Here is a 24,119-nt window from a genome sequence, read left to right as displayed (position 1 = left end):
AACCTTCGTCACCAGGAGGCGATAGGTGGCGCTTAGTGAGAAGGAAGAGGTAGGGCTCGTGCCAGGAGCAGCAACAGTTCTAACGTTGCCTTGCAGAAACAATCTTCGGCAAGTGGGCGCAATGAACGAAGACCAGGGCAATGGTGATGAAGCACGTTCGTCCAGCAAAGCGGCAGAGGAACCTGAGGGTAACATATTAATCTCCGGATGTATAGTGCTCACCTGCCTTGTGACAATTGTCTCCTTGGTGTCGCTGCTCTACTACATAGAAGATAGCGCTGGCAAGATCAAGAGGCACGCCACCACGAGGACATGCCTCACAACTGACTGCTACCAGATGACTCAGCAACTGCACTTCGCGACGACAGAGGTCTACCCGTGCGCAGACTTCCTGAGCCATGTGTGTGGTACATGGGCGAAATCTGCTGGAGTGGACTCCACCCTCGCATCGGCTGTTGAAGATGCCTTTCTCGCAGAGTTGGAGCAGAAGCTGAGAGTTTATAGCGCAGATAGGAAGAAACAGGATATCACGGAGATGACTGCTATATTGTACCAGTCCTGCTTGGCCATGGGAGATTCGCACCCGTCTGATAAGCTCAAGAAAGTCTTGGAAAATTTTCGTTTGAAAAACTGGCCGAATTTCGATTACACAGACTCCGCTGACTTCGATGTCTTCGCTGAGATACTGAAAGCGGACCTGATGTGGAACATGAACATAGTCTTTAAAGGGGAACGAATCTATCGCTTTGACATCGGTAAGCCCAGAGTCTCCTTCCTTCCTATAGTACTGGTATGCCCTTACCGCGGCAACAATGCGTCCCTGGAGCAAGGTTATGCAGCCTACGTTGAAGAGATTTTTCGTATATTTGGATATCAGAGCGCAATTGGGACACATGAGGTAGCATCCTTGCACCTGGAGCTCTGCAAGCTTAGCAGGGCGCATTTAGAGAACGATTATCAGTACTTCGAAAGCATACTGAACCTGACTGCCGCCCACGGCATCACAAGGAAGAAATGGATGCAGCACATTAAGCCGCTGGGTAAACTTACAGACAAGTCAATTCTGTACACTAACCTTTACTTCGTTTCGTCCGCACTGGAGCTGCTTACTCAGAATAGTACCACCGTGCAAGTTATGCGCTACATGGGTTACATGATCGCCAATCAATTTGCTGCCACCGATAGCAGAGTACAAGCGGCGCGTGATAACCATCCCTTCCTCATATTGTCGCCTCCTCGATTGAAGAGAACCATGCCGACACCGTGCATGCACGAGGTGACAGTTCACTTCCTCAATGCTTTCAACATGTTTTCTCTAATCGCCAGCAACCCGAACCGCACAACGAACGAAGATATTGTCCGCTTGATCCACACGATTATGGCTGCAACGCACGAGAGGGTCCGAGCCAGCACGTGGATGGACGAGGACTCCAAAGCGAGGACCTTGAAGAAACTAAAGAAGGCAACCGTGGTTGGCCCTGTCGCTGCCATGTACGCGATTGCCTTGAATGTGTACGAGCGGTACGAAAATCTGCATGACTTAACGGACGACTACTACGACAATCTCCTCAAGATAAAGCAAAACGACGCTACTTTCCAGCTTAGCGGCAGAAAACGGTATGCACGAGAATACAGCTTCGCGTCTGTAGACGTAGGCGCTGATCTCGCGACGAACACATTTTACATCTTCGCAGGTCTTCTGAACACACCCTACTACGCGGAAAGTCTTCCTTTGCCCGTCAAGTACGGTGGTATCGGCACGTGGATTGCTAAAGCCATTGCGCAGGGGCTGACGAAGAAAGGTGCGAAGAGGGGCGTCCTCGGCACAGCCGAGAACTGGTGGCATGGGAGTACATATCGCGAGTACATGCACAGGGCACACTGCTTTGCGAAGACGAATGTACGATCGCCCTCAATTACGGATCCCGACTACATAGACTCCTACTTGGCAGTGAGGATCGCCTTTGATGCAATGACAAGGGCTATGGCAGAGAGCAAAGTGAAGTGGAAGCTGCCCAACTCACACTTTACTGATGCCAACATGTTCTTTCTTACCTACTGTTTGGGAATCTGCAGGGCAACGCAGCGTAAGGGAATGGTTATGATGGATGACCAAGCAACAAGAATGTGCAACGATGCGCTCAATAACATGCCGGAGTTCATAGAGGCGTGGCAGTGCAATGAGACGCAGAGGGGAAGTCCTTACCACATATGCGAGCTCTATTGAAAATTAAAATATTCGAACGCTTAACGGTTGAGACCGTGTTTGTGTTTGTCTGTTATCGTCCCTACCTCGTCTCGGATTTTCAAGTCATGGATCGTCACCACCAGCTCGCTTGCTACCTAACTTTCCTTTCGGGCCTAGTAGTTCTTGTGCGCACATTTTCGAGTTTAATGCAATGTCGGAGCATGGCTACCAGGCATGTCATCGAAGAATTGTGCATTTTTTGCTGCACTGCCCAGCGATGTCGCTCCCGCGCCTGCTTGATCCCACTTCAGGCGAAGTAAACGTTTAAATTATCGTGACAAAACTCATTTATAGCTTGCATATTCATTCAGGTTACTTAACAGGAGTCTCGCTGGTTCCAAAGTTGTGCCTAGAAACGTGTCTCGTACGGAATCGACGGCAGCCCCAAATCCAAAACGATGCCCCATGATATCAGTAGACAAATCAATAGCCCCAAGTTAAGACTCTTTGTACATGATTCCTTTTTGGATAAACTTCCATAAAGAGACGTTTAGCAGCACTGCCCTTTACGGTGACAACTTTGTTCATATCCTCCAAGGGTTGGGCCCCACTCTAGCACAAGGACATAGCAAACGTTATCGTCGTTTTTCAAAGGGTCTCTGACCAGAACCTCCTGGTAAATGTTTTCGTTTGTAAGGATAACGAACCTACATGGTGCCTCCAAGTTACAATTGAAACGTTTCGTCTCTGCGGAGCCGCCAGCTATTCTAAACAAGGAGCCGAAAAGCGGTTTCGCTTTCAACCCTCAACTCACCCGATCAGCGCAGAAGTCTAGCTATTATGCATTGGTTTTCCTTAGTGTATGACGCAAAACGCCCGCGACGTTTATTGGAGGAAAGTCAACACCGGACGTTCGGGTGGTTTCTGCAACTTCCATATTGCTGGGTGCTTTTTTCAACATGGACGTCGAAGGAGAAAGCGCAGCGGAGTCAAGAAGGCAGCTTTTCAGCTACCTTTCAGCAACTGAGATGGAGGTTCTGCTACGTGCACCAGAGTTCGGAAGCCTTGCTTTTGAAATGTTGAGTCGCGAATCGATTTCAGCATGAAGAGGAAGTTCCATACGCATCGGGCACGCAAGAAGTAGACAACGTAAACAACAGACTGCTAGATGAGCTTTCAGCAGAGGCGGAGAGTTTTCTTTTTCCCGGAGGGGGCAAGGGCGCACCGCGAAGTAAGTACTCTGGCGGGGGGGGGGGGGGGGGGGATATGTTTATTAAGAAAAAGGAAAAAGAAAGGAAAGGTAAGCCAGATGGATGTCGGCTTGTTGTTCCAAAACAAAAAGTGAAAGGGGAAGTAAAAAAAGGCAAAGAAAATAAGAAAACAAAAAGAAGGAAAGAAAAGGAAAAGAAAAATGAAGAACACAAAACTAAAGCTGAAGAATCACACACCCTGGCGGGATCCTATGATGTATGCAGAACTGGTGTAGAAATAAGAGGAAGGAAGAACAGAAAAAGAAAAACAAAAGAAAAAAACAGAGAGAACGTAAACAGTGAACATGTGCACAACTGAAGGCATTATGCCCTTGAAAACTAAGTGCAAGAAGAACAAAATGTATTGAATCCTCGGTGTTTGACTCGAAATGCGCGCAAATAATGAATATGGTCAATGAAATGGAGCAGCGGGAGTTGAACCCGCTCGCAACGAATATGCATTCCGAAGATCCTACCGTTACACCTCACTGGCAGCTGCTGGTACCTTTTCGACTGCTTCGTTTCATTGATCTGATTGCTTTGGGCGAAATTCAGGCTATGTCTTGTGTCATCCTCTGTTTCTTCGCCTCACCTTCTACAGTGATAATGAGTATGGTGGGCGGATACATATTTTACAAATTGCAAGGTGCATTTTTGGGTTGGTGCCTCTTCGCCCTTTTGACTCGGACGCGCCGAGCCCCAAACGTTGGTGTCAGTCTCTTAGCGGGACTTCCCGGGGGAGGCGGCGCCCCCCCCCCTAGTTTATGTTCCGGGGGGGCAAGGGCCCCCGTGCCCCCCCCCCCCCCCCCCGCAGTCGGCGCCTATGGCTTTCAGCATTCATCATGATGAAGCACATGAACAGTTTGTGTAAATTTCGTGTTTGACGTCGCCGTCTTTTTAAAGTGTGGTTCATGAACAATAATTCCGAAAGAAGTCGAGTGTTTATGCCGCAAGGAGCTGTCCCTAAAGTAGCATATTCACGCAGCGCTCTATTCACAAGTAAGAAGCGTGTCTCAAGCACACTCACGCCAGTGGGTTTCAATACAAAATAGTTATTCTGAACTTTTCGTCATTGTTCGTCACTTATTCAGAAAGAGCGTAGCTGAAATAATACTTGGCGTCTTACTAGCGTTAGCTTTGTTCGAAGCTTGCGTGTCGGATACAGGAAATACAGATACACTACATACCCAAGTTTGTGAGATGAGTGTTGCACAAACTTAAGGGGGGGGGGGGAACGAGAGAATGATTATACCAGCCTGTACTGTGAACAGGATAAGGCAAAGCCTTTCTCATAGTTACTACATGCTTTAAATACCCAAGATACTAGATGGAGGTACGTCTTACCATAATTTCCATCGTTTCGTTCATATTTCCGAAAAAGTGGACATTGTATATGGACAGCTTGTGTTTATAAGTAACTTAGTCCAGTACAGTTCATGGTATTCATAGCCAAACTATACGAATATTCAGACAGCATTTGAAAAATCTTTCAGACACTTTATAATTGAAGAATGTAGAGGGTTGGGTCAAAGTCCACTTGGCAAAAGTAACAACAAAAATATGAAACACTGCAGCTTTCCAAAGGAAAGCTTCAGTGTTTTATATTTCGATGCAGCTATAAGCTGCTGTAATGTATAAGATGCTGCTATAATATTTCGATGATGCTATAAGATCACGACGAGCTTATAGCAAATCACAATATCATAAATAAAAGACACAATTGCACCAAGCTGTGCACATATCCACACACAAAAAAAAAAACATAACAGAGTGGCCTGTCTCTAATAAGACTTCAACAAGTTTGTGTAACTCTGTTTCGAAATTGGACACAAGAAGGCCATTTCCAATCAGCTGACAAAATTTGTTCGGAAAAGGAAGGGTGTCTCCTGACTTACGTAGTTGGTCCGTAGCAGTTGAACTTTGTAAGGTGGCACAGTGATGGGTTTCATACCGTAATGGCAAGTGTTTGGGATGGCGCTAAAAGATCCTGAATTTGCAAGGTGATTTTGTGTAAATATCTAATTTCCATGTAAACGCTTTGTCTACTGTAAGTATTTTCATATCTTGAAGGCAAAGTTTGAGGTAACTCGTTACAAGTAACTCGTTACTGTAACTAGGTTCCTTTTTTTGGGGTAACTCAGAGGAACTCGTTCCTTTTTCGTGTAACTTTGCCAAAGTAAGTTAAGTTCCAAGTTACTCTTAATTCGCTTTTCCCTCATGTCCACATATTTTCTTATTTACGTCTACATATTGTCTCATATATTTTTTGCCATAAAACGTGACATCCAATCAATGACAGTATTTTATTCAGGAAGTAAGAACCGCTGCCATTGGAATGAAGTTGAAGTATTGTACGCAGAGAAGGAATAAGATGCATAGCGTTCTCTCTACCAGAGAAACGTCATGATGACGTTGATAGACTGAAACCGAAATAAATCGGAAGGAGAGGGCTGTGTTCCACAAACGGACACTTGTTCGCTGCCTCCTATTGAAACAAAAGTAGGACCGAAGGACGCGTCCCTTTCAGGGACCATCGTAATCCCCTCAAGACCGTGGCTTTCGGGCGCGACCTTGTTCCCCACTAGCTTCGAACGTAGTTCAACCCTACCAAATTTGTGGAACTGTCGAACACTATGGGGCCATTTGTTTACAAACAGGGAGAGGTCTAATGTTGGACATAAACGAAAACGATCTAAGCGTGTTGCACTCCTCCGCAGGCAACTCGTGGTCTAACTCAACTGCTCACGCGCGCTGCGCCTGCGTAATGCTATTTTGTGTCCGAAGTAACTTGGAAGTAACTCGTTCTTTTTTTCTTCAAGTGGCGCAGTAACTGCGAGTTACATTTCAGGTTGAAGAACTTCGTTATTAACTTACAAAAAGTTACATTTTGCACGCGGTAACTTAACTCGTAACGAGTTCTTTTTGACGGGTAACTTCTCAATCTATGCTTGAAGGAGCTGAGGGGCATATGCACCTATAGACATGGATGTCGTACACAAGGCTATCTTTTCTTTCTTTTTTTGTGCATTGCAATTTTATCGTAGTTGCCCTCTGTGGTGTTTCCCCAGATTAGACAACAATAGTACAGCTTTGGGTAAACTAAGGATTTCAACGGGGTTGGCTTAGAATCGAGAACCCTCCTTTACTGTGTGCAGTATGCTGCACATTACAAGGAAAACAAATAGAATAAAACTTGTACCTGATCCCTGCCTTGTATTTCCAACATTTGGTTCCACATCTTGTCCAAAGAAGTCATAAACTACATTGGTGCACATTGCTGTGACAATTAAAATGTTACACCTATATGCGGAATACACAGCTTCGTACTGTGGATGTTGCTTACTGCATTGGCATGACTGCATTCTGAACGACGCACGGAATTGTACATACATCTTTTGATTTGGTGCGTAAACTTCAATTAGCTTATTCCATCCCTATTTTTCTTTGTTGCATGGCACAACGTAATTCTCACAAGCAAAGAAATCACTGTACAAATTATACAGGAGACACTAACCTCGTCACGTCCAGATGCAACAGTCTTGGAAGGTAGGTTCAAGGAAGGCACAGCGGACTGCTGTAGGCGGAGGTTCTTTGTGCTCAAACCCAGTTGTTGCTCAACTGACGGGTCCCTCTCAAAGTCTGCATTCTTCAAATGTGATTGGCAAAATCTGCACTTCTCTACGTCGCTGCCAGGACACCCTCCAATACTGTAAAGCCATAGTTGCCGCTGCGGTTGAACGCGCAGTATCGTATGGAACTGAGTGGCCGCGTAGAAATCTCGCTTTGACCACACAACCGAGAGGCATGTCACATGAACTCCAACAGCGTACCTCGATAAATTGGTCGGTTGTTCCGAAAGATAGGAAACGAAAACTTGGAAACACACACATTACACTAACGCTGTGGAACAGCGCGCTGGATCCCGAAAGTCGTCGTAGCTAGTTCCGCTTTCCACGGAAGTCGCTAATTGGATTATCGCAGTCATAAAACAGGACGCAGATGTCGAAGTATGTACATACTTTTTATTTCCAGACATTGTGATAACAGTATATTGGCGTAGAGATGTTGGTTCTTGCTGAAAGTTGTTGTTGTAGTGCTTGATCACGTGACGGCATTCTGCGCGTTGATGGAATGGGCGTTTGACGTCATCCCAGTGGGATGACCAGATGAGTTTTCTATATATGCGTACGTTTTCTTGGTTTGACGCTAGGTCTACCAGCGTAGGAGTGAACCGCGATGTTTAAAATTCGAGTATACGAAAACTACGAGGTGTTGAGGCATGCATCTTCGTATGTGAAGTTGCTTTCGTGTGTTCTATGGGTATCCACTGCGAAAAAGTCCCTCCAGCTTCTAGTCAGAGACCCTTTCAGGCTGGGCGCTCCAAACGTCACACGAGGGAACGTGAAAACAGCTTTCGTTTCCAGGGTTTTGGTTGGTTTGGTTTCATATCAACAACTGTAATCACCTCCGCCGCCTCGGTAGCCGATTTCCGGCGTGGCTGACTACGGCAAGCAGTTCCATCATCATCATCACCACCACCACCGACCTATTCCAGGGGAATGTCAAAGTAGAGTCTTAGTATCTTCGAACTAAGATATGGGGACGACAAGCATTAGAGGGATATGACATTGGACGCACTGTAAGAAAGGAATTACTGCCGTAACGGCACTTACTTAAGGCTACGGTCCCACCTTCCTCCTTTCCTCTCTTGGCTCTTTGCATGGCCAACCTTTCTTTTCTTTTAATAAACATAACCGCCCCCCCCCCTTCCCGTTGTAAGTCATCAAATCAGTCAAGGTTCTCGGGCTACCTCCTCACAACACGGCATGGGCACCACGAGGTATTCGATTGATTCGTGAAAAGCAGTGCCCTTAACGTATAATCATGGATACGGTACTTGCTAGCTAACTAACATATTGAAGACGCTTAACTGAGCACGCTTCTCCAAATTCGAATGCGACGAGTGGGATGCACTCTGTCATTTTAGTTTGGGAAGGCAAAGAAGACACTAAAATACCACATTCCCGTCACCTTTTACCGCCTTCACCTTGAACGTCTCCTCCAACCCAGGCCACGCTCACGTGATTATCATCTGTGCCATCTTATAATCAAACGAGTGATCCTCACTGGAGCCCACAAGTGTGGAGGTGGGAGAGAAAATACAAGGAGTAAGGTTTCTTCCCGGGATACGTTTCTAGGCCAATGACACGCGCGAGCTGCATATAATAAACCTGGGACCTCGTGGTCCAGGTCGGGTGGACCCACTTTACAACAACATGGCGAATCAGCAGAGAATGACAATGCCATCTCAGGATACGAGTTTCGGCGAGCTTAGTTACTCTAGTATATCCATTGGCAGCTGCTGGGAGATAACACACACAAACAAATCTAGGGTATTTTTCCAAGAATGCTTTCATGGGTGACACGACCGGGATGTGTTGTGGCATTCGTCATGCCGGTCACCTTAGGACTCAACAAAAGAATGACTGTCGACCAGAGGCTCCCAGGAGCTGAACATCCAGGTCAGGTCACCTCGTGTTAGTAGCGTACGAGATTTCGGGAATTTCCACATAGTAATTGATCATGTCGTCCATGTTGAAGCCGAGCGTAAACGAAGGAAAGGAACGAGTAACGTGAGTAACGAGTTACCGATTTTTGTAACTGAATGCGTTATTAGTTACAATTTTTAGAAAAGTAATTAGGTCGTTACTTCGTTACCGGAAAAAGTAACTGGTTACTGGGTAACGAGTTACTTGTAACGAGTTACGTACAACTCTACTTTACACAGAGTCAGTATCACAGCACGTAGCACATGTAATGTTATCGAGATCTAAAAAAGTAAATTTGATCACAATCTCTATTTCCTTTGTTTTGTTTCTTTTTCTTCTTGCCATAAAAAATGAGTCGTCCGACACATGAAACAAGGGACATACTTTCGATGCTCTATTCAATGGGAAAATGCCACAATAAGTGCGAAATTATTCATACATACATACATACATACATATGCTTTATCACTCAGAAAAATGTGTACCACGTCGTAGGTCGAAAACGATTACCCGTCCTTTTGGTGTTTTCTCTCACAGTTGTTTGGGGTACCTGTTGTTTTTGTTTGCTACGTTGCTGCCTTCATCATCTGAAGTATTGAGAAGATAGCGAGTCTTCCTTGTTTCGTAGTTTGATAGATTTTGAAAGCGGACGACAGTTTGCACGCCTGTTGAACAGTTTGCACTGTGTAGTAAAGCGTGGTCAACCCTACGTGCGCTTTCTACTTGTGGCAAAAAATTACAGGACGGTTATATTAGTGTAACGCGAAGTTCAGCGTCGGTATGCGTGTGGTGAAATGAAGCCGCGTGAAAGTTAAAAACGAGAGAGTAACATTTTGACTCAGCGTGTTTCCCCATTATATTACCTGCAAACAAATGTCGTTGATCACACATTTTCCGTGACGCGCTTTCCTTCTTTTATGCTTTTGACATTGTTACTGAAACACTCTGTGTGAGTGGTGCACAACGCGTAAAACAATTGAATAGACCAGCCGCTGTGGCGTCGCTCATGATCTCAGTTGTCTCGCGACGTAAACCCCCAATTATAATAATCACAATTGAACAGTGGGCTACATATTCATTCTTTATGGTCTACCCGCGAAAGAGAGGTTTTTCGTCCGTCTTTTTTCCACAGTACCACGTAAATTTTATGGGCGCCATCGGACACGTTGAGCAGCAACGTAGTTGTATTTGACGAAAATGACAAAGAAAAAATGCGAGAGAGATGGAGGGAGGAAGGGATATTACCTTCCACCAAAATTTGTCGCAGCCTATTTGGTCAACTCCATAGCATCTCGGGGTTGAACCCGAACTCCGTACTTTACGAACTAAAATTGCCACCACCAATTGTCTTGATGGGAAAGTTATGCATCAACTTGTACAACTTCAGGAAGGAGAATTGCATTGTTGCATTTTTGGCGATACGATATGCCATGTCAGTTCCTCCCCAAGCAGCACAATGTACTGAAAGTCGAGTGCAATAGGGGTGGACGGTATGTGTCTTTATCAATGTTCTTTAGTTTCATCAGTCTGTTCAAGGCCTTCCACCTACCCGCCCACCCCTATTGCACTCGACTTTCAGTACATTTTGCTGCTTGGGTCCTGTGTCGCAAAGGTGCGTGTTGGGAGCGCGCAATCAGATTTTTGCGAGATTCACCACGGTGGTGGCATTCGCTCCACGCTTTGTTGCTTTTTTTTTTAATTTCTTTTTACAAATCATCAGAATTCTCTCTCCAGTTTCGGCTTTTTTGAGTTTACGATAATCCTTTTCTTCGGTCTTGTGATAGTTCGGCTTCATGATACTTCGGCACGTAACAGCCGTAATTTTGAAAACAGCCACCCGGCCCCTTCCTGATTCCGTTATGTTGTATAACCTTGCTGCTTTATCACCAGAAGCATCTCGAATCCGGGGTTCTCGTTTATCTTCTTCTTGTTCATTATTATTCTTATCTTTAGTCTAATACCGTTTAGCGAGGAATGAATGGATCTTCTAATAGATCGTAAATGCAATATGGCACAAAACGTTATGCGGACTTGGTTAATTTTGGAGTGACATTCCAGAAATCAAGGAACGAAAATATCTTGTTCCTTCTATTTACTTTGTGTTTCTTCTTGCCATCAAAAAGGATTTGTCCGCACTGCAAATATCTCGGCGTCATCATTGACAAACGCCTGTCATGGTCCCACCACATCAAGGCACTCTCGGCCAAGACGTCCAACTTTGCGAACGTCCTGCGACGGGTCTCTGGACTGTCGTGGGGTCCGTCTTGTGACGACCTGCGCCGAGTACACCACTCCCTCGTGTTAGGCCTCCTGCGCTACAGCATCCCGGTGTTGCACGGCCTGAGTAGGACTGGCGAGCGTGAGCTCCTCAATATCCAGGCCCGCAGCCTTCGAGTGTGTCTGGGCTTGCCTAAGACGACCGAAACATACTCAGTCCTTGCGGAGGCACGTGAACCACCTGCAAACATCCTGCGTGACAGGGAGACCCATCGAGTCTACACGCGGATCCTAACGCAGCACCCCTTCCACTATCTCCGACTCATAGGAAGTGACTGCCCCGACTCTGCCTTTGGTGGCGCTGTAGACCGCCTGCGGGTGGTTGTGCCCCAGCCTTCTTGTACCGTGCCCTTTGGCCCTTCTTTGTGGCGCCATCGACCGGCCCCTCGTGTGCTCCACTATCCCCGGCCTTGGGGCGAATGAATGACACGCCTTCCGTTGTCGCACGTCAGCTTGCCCTGGAGCACCCCTCCACGCTACATGACCAGCGGCTAGCTGTTTACACCGACGGGTCGGTCGTACCTGACAGAGCGAGCGCAGAATTTTATGTGCCCCACAAGGACATCGAGCGCACTTTTAAACTTGCAAACGAGATGTCATCCACGGAGGCTGAACTCTTTGCCGTGTACGCGGCGCTTGAGAACATTTCCATCTCGCCACGGGGAAACTGGTCCGTCTATACGGATAGTAAGGCAGCGCTAGAGGTTGTCAGCTCACACCAAGACGATCAACGACCTCCACGCAATGACTACCTCGTCATACAACTCCATTCTCGCCTCCGGTCATACCGTCTGGCTCCAGTGGGTTCCCAGCCACATAGGCCTCCCTGGGAATACCAGTGCCGACGCTGCTGCAAGGCGCGCGCATAGCTGTGGCAGCCACATCGCAAACCTACCGCTCACGGCATCAGCTTGCCTCCTTCAAATTCGTCGATGGTCTGCCTCTGAAACCCGCCACTTCATTGCAGACGCTATACGATGCAACACGTTTCTTCGAGCCATCGACCCCGCGATGCAACTTTACCCCACCCAACACCTTACCAGGGCCGAGGAAACCCTCCTTCATCGCCTCCGCCCCCCTCAACGTCGCCTACACTCCATCACTCCTGCACAAGATGGGCAGACGTGGCAATGCAAATTGCGATGCCTGCGGCGCCAATCGCTGATGTAGCCTACCTCCTGCTAACGTGCCCGACGTTCTCGGCGGCCCGTGCCACCCTCGGCCGACGCCTCCAAGCCTTGGGCCACCGCCCCCTCTCGCTCGCTACACTCCTCGGGCCTGTCCCGCGCCCTGGGCAACGGGATGTTACCAAGGCACTCTTCGAGTACCTCAAAGCCACCGAAATGATGACCACCCTCTGAAGCATAGGCGCAGCACATCGTTGCCATTGCGGCTTCTCCTGCACTTTCATCTTTTTTTTTAAGGAGCAGCAATCCGGCACTTGCCTGGCTGACATCTCCTTTTGTGTGAATAAACATAATAAACATATACAGTAACTCTCCTTGCCTACATAACGAATTTTTATCATGGTGCAGACGGTACCTGAATTCAGTCATACGCGGTACATGACGGCATACACGTGCGTAATTCGGGGACGGGTTTCTCATTCGTGTGTTTGTGTGTGTGGCTGGACACGTTTCCCTGTCGACGACAGACAGTGCTGTGCGTAGCGACGCTACTAGCAGCGCAGCTGTTTTCGCTACTTTTTTCAGTAGCGGAGGAGCGGTGGCGCTAAATTTCTAACCAATAGCGGAAAAATAATTCCCGCTAAAAATTTTGGTAACGTGTCCAATACTGCTACAGCTACTTTCCCGCTACTTTAGTGGGCAAAACAAAAGAAATAACTCGTATTCCACGCCATTTCACTTCGACAAGGCGGTATTCGTGTCTGAAGTCTCACAATCCGTCATGATCAAAGTGAAATTTTTTGTACGCTCTTATCCCGCTTAGAATAAAGTTTTCAGAGCTGGTATCGACATTTTTCGTGCTTATTGTTCCTGCATAAAACAATATTTGATTGCCTAAGCGTTGTGTGGGCTCTACTCATCATGGTTACATGTTCGTCATAAAAAGAATATCTTACGAGGCAGCTTGGCAGTAGCGCCGCTACATATTTCCTTCCGGTAGCGGTACCGCGCTACGTTTCGGAATGAGTAGCGGCGTTTCAGAGGAGTAGCGAATAGCGGTACTCCGCGACCTAAGCGTAGCGAGCATAACACTGCCGACCGAAGCGACAGGACGCAGACAAGGTGGTGCATAACCCGGTTCCTTCCGTTCGATTAGAAAACAATGAAGAAAAAAAATAGAAAAGATAAAGGAACAAGGCGAAGAAGCATGTGTTTGGGAGACGGAAGACAGTTAGCTCATATTCGTTTCTGTGTTCACATTCATGCCTAGCAGTAACAATTCCTTTGTAGGAGCCTGCTTGTTACCCCTAACAGCTTTATCTAGCACGCAGGATGTCAGTGACACTTGCAGTAACCGAAGATGATTCAGCATGCGCAGCGAGGTGCGCAATTGCTATGATTCAAACCTATTGCGATAATTACGTTCATTACGATAATTATGTTCATAATACCCATTACAGTTTTGTATTCCCTTGAGACGGGCTGCTTGCGTAGCGAAGATAGTGCTGCATGAAATGCTCCAGTCGTTCATTGTACCGCTAGATTTCGTCCAGATGTACACTACACGCACGTATTGCTCACTATAGGCGCAAAAATAGGGTTCTGAGATTTTTAGTTCCGTCCACAACAACGATTATGAGCCGAAGCCAGTATGTTAGGCCGAGGACACGTTGCGAGAATGCCAGAAAGACAAACAAGGAAACACACAAGAGACACGTTTCGAATAACAGCCTTGTGCGTTCCCCCAAGATTTTCTCTTAAATTAGACAGGTGGTACAACAACCTAAGAAATGTGAACAGGCGCGGTTTCCCGTTATTTGTCTCGGTCATCTGTCCTCTGGCTGTGTGCCATGCTGGCCGGATTGCAGCAGGACAGTGGTCGGAAATCTCGTGCAAGATGGTCTGTTTCCTGCTCTCGCATAACGTATTCCAAGTGTTAGAAGACTTGTGTGGGAGAAGCTAATCTATTTTGCTAATATTCATGATAACTTTTCATGAGAGCGCAGGACGTTGCAGAAGGTAAAGAAAGAGGACAAGAACATAGGGTGAGAATAAAGGAATGTACGGGTCAAATTTCAGATGTGTTAGTACGGGCATTGTGATATTGCTATGATCATGCCCACGGTAAGTTCATCGTACTGTGGAAGCGGCCATTCACTTGGCGAACTTAAAACAACGGGATGAGACAGTGAGGCAATAGTAGCAAAGATAGAAAAAGAGGAGATGGATCAGAGCCATTATAATTTCGTAAATGCATATATTGTTCATGATAATATCCGGGTCGAGCTGAACCGCATCATATAGTACGCCTGTCTCTTGGATAGCTGCAAGTGAAAGTTGGCACCACTGTGGTAATCTGAAAAAGGTAAAATGCACAAAAACTTGGCAATGCTCTCATGGGCAGAAATGAAATGTCGAAGTGAGATACACAGCAGAAGATAGTTCCAAAGCTAGAAAACACTGGTCATACCCTTTTACTCCTGTGATTTACCTCAGACCATCAAAAAAGAAAAAAAAAAGAAAAATTCATCGGAGGAAAGTCGTAATACAGGTGCTTCTCAGTCTTGCCCCCCCCCCCCCAGAGTCTCGACAATGACACCAAGTTTCTGTATTCCACTGATGCCTAAGACGATACAAGGGGGGCAAAGACCACATGTTGGATTGCTTGCGGGGAAGAACAAATAAATAAGCGCAAACGCATCAGCGCAAGCGCACATGCACACTGCACCAGTACAAAGTTACAACTTAACGTTTCTCTTTCGCCAGCCGCCGACACAGCTTGCGGACTGATTTCCGACCGCAACTCCGCGGTTTCTTGCACGGCCGTGTCATTGCCGTGCGTTTCCAGTTTGTGCGACGCGGCAACATCAACGATACTGTGAACGTGCAGCCTACGACGTGAAGAGGCGAACCTTCGACGCCAATATGCTGGCGATCAAGTCCGCAGCACAGCAGGACGTAAACAACGTGACATAACAAACAGAAACGACGCAAGCGCCACATTCCGCAGAATACAGGAGTTGATCACACGGTAGTTACATGCTCCGCCACGATGTGGCCAGCGGAAATCTTGTACATCAGTTTCGGTTACGTCGGAATGTTTTGGAATGGCTTCGAAACGTAATAGCCTGCGCTGTGCTCATCCAATCATCCTGAAATTTTTAGCAATTGTTTTGCGCATAATTGCCCATCCTCAGCCACCCTCAGGGTGGGGTGGTGACATTAGAACACCTAGAAACAGGAGGCCAAAGAAAGGCATTTTTTCATGTTTTTCTGAAGGCGCTTCCCGATTATCGGCGTCATATACTAGTAAGAGCGAGACGGTCCACCCTCCATGTATCATAGAACAACACAATGCAACAAATTGTGCGCCGCTATCTGCTCTCTCTTTCGCGCCAGATTAGTACAAAGACCACTCATAATCGGAGATATTGGCATGTTCCGGACCTTATGGCGCTACAACCACATGCCTGGCCGAAAATCGGAAGACGGTCCCCCCAAGTCAAGAATCATAGCTTCCGAATGGCACCAGTTTCACCACCAACAGACGAAAACGAGAACTACAGGACTGGTACAAAGTTGCCTCTTGTTAAGACAGGAGTGAGACGATAGCCTTAATACCACAATTTCACTGAACAAGTGACTGCTAACTCTGTTGCAGGCATATGTGCCGTAACCAATACGGTGCACAAAATGTGTTTGGACCACACAGTGCACAGTGTTCCGGACTGGGCTTTCGCAGTTTAATATCCCTTTAAAGGGACTATGAAATGATTTTTTTCTCGCTTTCATCAGAAAGATAACATTTTTCTGAGTCTAGAACCAAAATTTTACCTTCGTCATGCGAGTAGCATTCTCGGGAGCGAATTTAAACGAAGGGGCGAGGGGAGTACTGCTGGCGCCGCGCCGTGGCAAGCCGCCGCGCGGAAACACAGCGAGCAACTTGGCGGGACCACGGCCGTGTCCGCGATACGTCATCGTGACGTGTCGTGGTGCCGCCAGGAGCATGCGCCGTAGGATCCCGCGTATGCGTTCATCGGGAGTGGAAATCTCCATGACGCCAGCTTCCGCACGATGGTCGCAGTCTATCGCAGTCGAATCCTGTGGTTTTCGCCGACATGCCGAGACGATGTTGTATGATTGGTTGCCCTAATTCACGTCAATATTCGCCGGACATCCAATGTCATATGCTTCCCAGTGACGAGACGGACAGCTTTTGATGCCACGAAGTAATCGGAGTGCCGGAATGGAAAAACGGTGCGGTGCCATCGACTGCTCATGTTTGCAGCGAACATTTCCATGATTGCGATTACGAAGGGGACGCTGAATCTCTTCAACGTACTGGATAACGAACTCAGTGTCGTCACAATACCTGTCCACACCGGGGAAAGAACATCCACCTAAACGACGCAAAAGTGTGAGTACTTTTCGTTATTGGGGCTAACAAAGAACTCTCAGTCCGTGTGGTCCAAATGCTATCACAGATTTCAGGATTGCGTAAATGGGTTAATTCTCATCTGCGTGACTTGGAACCTTGCGGCCGTTTACACCACACAAGAGGGAGAGAGAGAGAGTAAAAGAGAGACAAGAAAGAAGTTACCGAATCTAGTCACGATACTCAGGTGGTGCACTGTTGATAAAAACAGACTTCGTTTAGCATGATCTTAGAAACCATACTTTAAAAGAATATTTATGTAATATATTGAACATATATGTATCTGTTCTTTTCTCTTCACTCATCTACTTTCATGTTCATGTTTACAGGTAACCTCCTCAGCGGAGTCTGAAACCCCTGAGGTGAGACAGCATGCTCACTGCAACCCACTATTCAGAGCAAACCAGTGTTGTGCAGCCTCCTTCCAGATTCCTCTTTGCAGCATTGTCTTGCCTACTATTCGGGCTCTGTGTGTTGTTCGCAAGTTCTTTTTTTTATATTTAATTTCAGTTTGTTTCATCATGTTTGCTTACACCTGAATAAGTTAGGATGCTTTTAAGAGCTGCACACTTTTGTTCCTTATCTTATAATCATTACTCAGGTGGATCACTACATCCATTTACATTCACCGGAACTGGAGGTGCATACTGTGTTATTCAGTTTCTTCTCTCAAACCAGGGCGGCCCATGTGTATTGCAGCTGAAGTCTTTCACCAGGGTAACATGCCAGAACAACTCCAGCAAGTGCTCTGCAGTTCACCTCTAAAATAAATAAACCTATGTTTGGGAGATTTTAGATTATGTTTTGGGAGAATAAAGCTATGTCCTTAGGAGACTTTGTTCCTGCTACAACTCTACACTTTGTTTTACATTACCAAAAATAACCTTACCAACCATTACCATACCAGTGGTGTTCTGCTGTGTTCAACCAGTTCAACTTGCTCTGGGCATCCTGTAAAGCCTGTGCAGCTACTTCAGCCCTTATTTACTGGTAACATTGGTGCCAATACAGCTGCGTGACAGTGTAAAATAGAATACATCCTGTGTTTGCATATGCATAAAAGTTATGCATGTGTAGCATATAATGTGTATATGCAGATGTTAGGTCTTATACCTTTTAGTTATCGTACTGTTTGAGCTAAATGTCGACATTTTAGCTGTTTGAGCCTAGTGCCCTCATCCTTGACACACATACAAGTGTGCCCACACCCTTGGTGGAGCCTGCAGAGCTGAGGACTCTCTGTCCAGGGGGCAAATGGAATAGTTCTTTCACAAAGAAAGCAGGTTTCTGCCAGAAGACCAAAACACAATTTATTTGAAACAGTACCAATTACTTGTCGTTTTTGTAATTGCAAAATATAGGGCATGCTACGTGACTACTAGGGCTTCTTGGTTCTTTTTAGTTACCTCAACTCATGACTTCAAACTTATGTAACACAATAATATAAAGTGACAATGACGCAGGCGAACTGGTGTCGTTGGATTGTGTCCCTCAGTCTCGGGATTATGGATGTATTGCACAGTATTGGAATTATGGTTGAACAATAAATGTGTTAAACAACAAACATGTACCAGAAATATATACGATGTGCAGAATACGCTGCAGTGGAGTTTCTGTAGGCATGGTGGGTGTTAATGCTAAATCTTCGGATTTACGACGAGCTCGACATTGAATACCTCATGAAACGTAAATTCTTGCGTGAAACATATTTTTAGGCAAACAACAAGTCCTTAGGAAAGAGAGGAAATACAGCCAGCCCGTCCCGTCTGTAGACGAAGCAGTGCAGAGTAAATCAGAATCGCCTGAAGGTGTGAAGGTGCTTTCAATAACAATAGTAATGATGACGAAGAACACGGGTTGAAACAAAGTAAAACAAAACATTAGACCATCCAGTCTTCTACGACAATTCGTGCAAATAAATCGAGCAACAAAGGGGGATATCTTCGAAATATCACAGTCGCACTTCACAACGCACTTGTTGTCACATTGCAAACATGTAAATATAACTGCAACGCCAAGCAACCAGGCACATTCCACTGGTGACGGCGATACAACCAATACAACGTTGCGGTTAATCGCTATAGGCCCACGTCCCGCGTCAGCAAAAACCTCATAGCCACGGAGATGGGTGCTTGTGTTCCTTGTTGTGAACAGCCGCCGAGCAGAAGACGATTTAATTCATTGAAAAAGTACAGCTCACGTGTTATACCTGCCAGCGCAAGTGTAGCAAACGATTCACACACAAAAAGCTGCTCATTATCGCGTGTTATCCGAACGCCTTCAACGAACGAAGAGAAACTTCAGCCCTCAGACGCGACCGTGTCTTCCCATTTCGCCTATTCCCATTTTGCCTAATGCTTCTTAGCAGATTATCTCGCCATCCCTTAGCAGGTTCACCGACCTCGAACTGCAGGGGGTCCCATTTGGCCTAATGTATGCTGCAGACAGTCCCACTTCGCCTACTAATCCGTGTTACGTAAGAAAGAAGGCGGTCCTCTGGCATGCTGCCAAAAGTCAATTTCGGATCTTCATATAACTTTACATGCAACCTTGTTGGTTTCACTGAAGCATGAGGTCTGTATTTATAATTCATATTACACTAGGGTTTCTTCCCTCATCTGTTGGTTCACAAATATAGACTGTGCAAGAGTGAAAACATAGTTTTTATTTACATTTTTTTTAAATTAGAAGGGCAGCTTTGTTTTCTCCACTTCAAAATTCTTCCAAATTTGCAGCTCTACTCAATATACATTAGATGTCCCACGGCATCGAGGTACGACATCATGTCCCGTTCGCCATTCTGAATTATTGACTGCTCAATGACATTCTTAAGTAGCATCACAACTTTTTTATTAATTCCAACGCCCTACGCCGGCTTTTTCAACTGACCCTAAGTGATTTGGGAGAAATTCACAGCACACCCTGGAGGAGACTAGAATTTATACGACACTGACCAGAAAAGGAATTCCTGTCGGAAAATATTTCCGTGTATAACTCCCACCGTTAGATAATGCGCAGGCCCTCTTCAGAGCACCTTTTTACCGAATAACGCGCGCGTTATACACCGGAAAATACGTAGTTAGGTTGAACGTGGGTTAAGGCGTCTCGCTCGGTGGTGTCGTGCTAACTGGGAGGCGGTGGGTTCGAATCCTACCACCGGTTGTGCTGTCTGAGGTTTTCCCTGGGTTTTCCGAAGACTTTCGAGACGAATACCGGCACAGTTCCCCCTGAAGTCTGCCCAAGACGCATATTAACCCCCTATCCCCCCACTCCTTCCTGCTGTCCTCTCTCCATCTGTTCTCATCTGTACGCCGCTCAGAGCCACCTCGCATCTCCACATAGCCACATCTCGCTCATAGCCACCTCGCCGTCGCTCATATAGCTTCGCGGCGCTAACACGAAAGAAAAAAAAGGAGTTAAATTAAACACGACTATAGTAACACCAGTTTCCATATTTAACATCGCTCAGGTGACACTGAACATGGCTCGAAGCCTTGTTCCATTCGTCATGCTGTCCATCAGGAGTCACTATGTAAAATGTTTTTGTTATATTTGTACATTATATTTACACCTTATATTTGCAAATGTAAAGGGTCTTTGTTTCGGACGACGTAAGGTAGTTGTCCGACGAGCACATTCATTTCTTGCACACGTCATCATCGGGTCGGAGCGTGTAAGTAACGCCCACTTGCCGACAGTCCCGTTTTGCCTAATGAGATTGCACGGCAGTCCCATTTCGCCTAACGGCTGTTACCCCTCCCGCCTCTTTAATCCGATAATCCGGGTTAGGCAAAACGGGAATAGGCGAAATGGGATGTAACCGACGCGACCAGAGACCTTGTGACCTTGTAAGTACGACCAGCAGGCAGGGGCGCGAAGCTGTAGTAGAAATCTATTTTACCTGAAATATGACCTCAACGTGACCTCCGGAGCTGGACCAATGACTGAGGACTAGCCACCTTTTTTTTTTTTTTTTTGATTATGTCGCGAATGACGTAAATGACGTGACATCCGTTTCTCTCTCACTACTTTCCTCCTCTCTCCTCTGGTTCCCGTCCTCTTTTGTTGTTCCTTTTTTTTCTTCCATTCACTGCTTTTTGTTGTTCGCGTTTGTCGGAATGCAGTGGGAGTTACAGGAATACGACGGTGCCTTGGTTGTTTTTGTCACTTGAAGTATTTTATTGTGCGACATACGGTTATACAAGCAAGACGTATACAGCATGACTGCGGTAATTTGCTTGAAGAAGCCTGATAATGTCGGACTGCCTCTGGCAAGGTCTGCTACTGGGGACTGGAGCTCAGTGGCTGCAAGATGAAAATTAGTATCAGATATACAGCTATGCATGTGAAAGTTGCAATGTAAATAGAAAGAATAAAGGTGCTATTGAACGCGAAAAATAAGAACGGTGGTAGGGTTGTGAGAAGCTAGCAGCCATGGGGTGTAATGAGCGACCTTAGTACAAAAAATACCTTTTATTGCGCTACTTCACAATGATGTATTCAGGCCGAATAGCGTGACAAACTTGGCTTTGGCGCTGCGTACAGAACAGCTACTAAGTCAATGTCGGACGAAACTTGTCGAGCGAAATCACTCAGAATAAGATTTACAGTATCGTCATACCTTTATACGGTACGACGTGAGTGGATGTTTAATCATACAGAACAGAAATATAGTCTACCACCGTATCTGCAAAACTACGCTGTCTGTCTCGGTCACAGCGTATTCCGGTCCCCATTTTCGGTAACTGTTAAGCAACTTATTCACAATACACGAAGTGAATGCGGTGTTGTAAGGCAACAAGCAATGACAAATGACTTACCTATCGGTAGTCGTTGACCGGGTATCTGGTACGAGGCGTTCGCACTCTCGAATCGTTTCTACACCAAGAAGCAGAGCAGAAATGTTGCGCAGGCATCTTCCGTGGCAGCTGTGACTGTTCGAGGACACTCACATGATACAGCTTGCGTTTTTAAATAGCAAAAATCAGAACTCATACTCCAACCCAACCGCTACACAACACGAGCCCGTCCGAAACGGACGCCGGTCCCAACCGGCACATCCGCCGCGCTGTCGCCTGTTTGAGCGCTCGCGAACAAATTTGAAAACGGCCAATCATCGCTCAGAAAACCAATTCATCCTCATGGGAACCAATCAATAATCACTAGCCATCGGATGACTCCATGACGTTCATTTTATGACGTTTTCTGGCGTCCATTGACGTGAAACGCATGAAGCGCCTCACTTTATCTCGCAAAGGAACTGGCGAGTTTCGGGCCCTTGCAGCAGGCGCCAACGCCGCTTACTTTGCATTACGCAACGCCGGTGACGTAACGGGGCCAAAAAGGGAGCCCGTACAATTACCCGATCTGCAGGAGAATGGGCGCGGGAGAGGAGGAACGCGGAAGAGACACTTCAAGCGCGCGCTTCTCACAGCATGGAGCGATTTCGAACGGAAAACTTTCTGGCATATTAGTTTCTCGGCGGGAAGAACAGTTTCCAGCAAAAAAAAATATGGGGGTTCGGGAAATTTCATAGTCCCTTTAAAGGTGGTGTCTGCGAGTAAATCTTGAATTACGAACAACAACAAATAAATTAATGATAAGGAATGGGTAATTACGAAGTTAAGTGATATCCACTTGAAGATTCTTTCCAAGACGGAAACACCAAAAAGTTTCGCAAAGTTCATTCGTGTTTCTTTTCTTTTTTTTTTTTTTCATAAAACGTCGAATTCGAAACCAACTGCCAGCTTCCGGTTGAAACGGACCTTCCCTGCTTCGCCTCTTCCGGTGACGCAATTGGCTTTGCCGGCGAGATTCCCAATCGCTCAGCTGACGGCGTCGCCAGGCTGGTTGCAACGCGATAGCACCGAAAGCACGAACGCAGATGTTTCTAGCGACTGTTCGGCAGCAGATTGCGAGTCGTAAGACCGCATTTTGTGACGGACAGCCTGCCTTCATAACCGATTCCAGTGACGTCGGTCCGCGCACTGTTGCCTCAATTCAGCCGGGAGCATGCAGCCGTCTAAAAAAATCCGATTAAATTCATTTTCTAATGTGTTCGACGGTTTCAAAACAAAACATTCCGGTTTGATGTACTTCAGACACCCACTATTCCCATGCGTTTTTTTGTCAGGACACCACCTTTAATGTAAGTGTCATTCTTTTCTAGGACCTGTGCAGTGTGCACTGAAAACGATTCTTTTTTTTTTTGCAATAACTAGGGTACGCCACATATGCCGGCAAACAGTGTTAGCAGTCACTTGTGAGTAAAATTACTGTTTTTTATAAAGTGCATGAACTGTGCGCCAGCAGGGATTACTGCAGGACGACGGTGTGTAAACTCATAGTTTCTGTCTGGCTTGGAAGGTCCTCGGGCTCAACAAACGGCAAGAAACATATTGTAGACACATTAACTTAATCCTACAAGGAGTGTAATTCGTTCTACTGTGCCACGTGTCCGTGCACAGTGTATTGTAAAACTGTAAATAGAGTATTCTGGTCAGAAAAAAAAAAGAAAGAAAAGAAAATGAAAACAGTCCTCGATTGCTGAGTCGGTAAGGTGTTGGCTTGCTGAGCTCAAGATCACGGGTTTAGTCCTTGGGACGATGATGGTAGCAATCTGGGGGAGGTAAACATTGATTCCAGCACCGTGTGTAGGCGATTTCAGGTGCACGTCAGAGGAAGCCCAGGTAATCCAAACTCGTACCCAGCGGCACGTGCAGCATGTCGCCATGCTATTGCAGACTGTTGAGACATGGCTGCAATCTTTTCACGCTGCTTGGCGCCAAACCACGAGGGAGGCCCGTACAGTTCCAAGAACGGATTCGGGTCAGCCTTGGATAAGAGCCCTTTCATCCCGCTGACCAAACCGGACATCGCTGGCCGAGTCAATAGGCAGTGCGCCCTAGTTCCCAGACTGTGGGATGGATTTGTGAAACGGATCTGACGCACGGACTGTTGTATGTAATGTTTAGAGATGACGTCCTTTCGTTTATGTTTCCTATTTAAGCGCGGGACCCCAATTCTTGAGTTGTCTGTCTGTCTTCAGTCGTCACCATGCTGCAATAAATGCTTGTTATGTTACGAAGACCGGACCCCTGATCCTCTACCTCCATCACGCTACCACTCGGAGACTTGGTTCCCAACAACTGGTTGACAACGGCGGAATGGACTCGCTGGACCGCAACTTCGTGCACGGGTGAGTGTTTTGCGTTTCTTGGTCGAGATTATTGCCAGGCTGTGAGAATCGGTAGGCAAAATCGGATAGATATCTTTTGTAGGGCGCCAAAGTGC

General features: G+C 46.4%; 1 protein-coding gene across 1 annotated transcript; it reads left to right on the top strand.

The window, feature by feature from the left end:
- Positions 1-41: 41 nt before the first annotated feature.
- Positions 42-1,782, top strand: LOC135383323 (neprilysin-1-like). Its single transcript, XM_064612834.1, has 2 exons — positions 42-1,617; positions 1,695-1,782. The coding sequence occupies exons 1-2, from the start codon at positions 122-124 to the stop codon at positions 1,771-1,773; spliced, it is 1,575 nt and encodes a 524-aa protein (XP_064468904.1). The 5' UTR covers positions 42-121; the 3' UTR covers positions 1,774-1,782.
- Positions 1,783-24,119: the final 22,337 nt, after the last annotated feature.

Source organism: Ornithodoros turicata, chromosome 2 (genome assembly GCF_037126465.1).
Source record: "Ornithodoros turicata isolate Travis chromosome 2, ASM3712646v1, whole genome shotgun sequence".
NCBI lineage: Eukaryota > Metazoa > Arthropoda > Arachnida > Ixodida > Argasidae > Ornithodoros > Ornithodoros turicata.
This window is presented reverse-complemented; position numbering and strand designations above follow the sequence as displayed.

What these genes read in the sequence shown, in the direction of transcription:
- LOC135383323 (XM_064612834.1), top strand. Translation starts at nt 122, where the DNA reads ATGAACGAAGACCAGGGCAATGGTGATGAAGCACGTTCGTCCAGCAAA. An exon ending in CAGCTTAGCGGCAGAAAACG is followed by an intron (nt 1,618 to 1,694) that starts GTATGCACGAGA and finishes ACATCTTCGCAG; the next exon opens with GTCTTCTGAACACACCCTAC.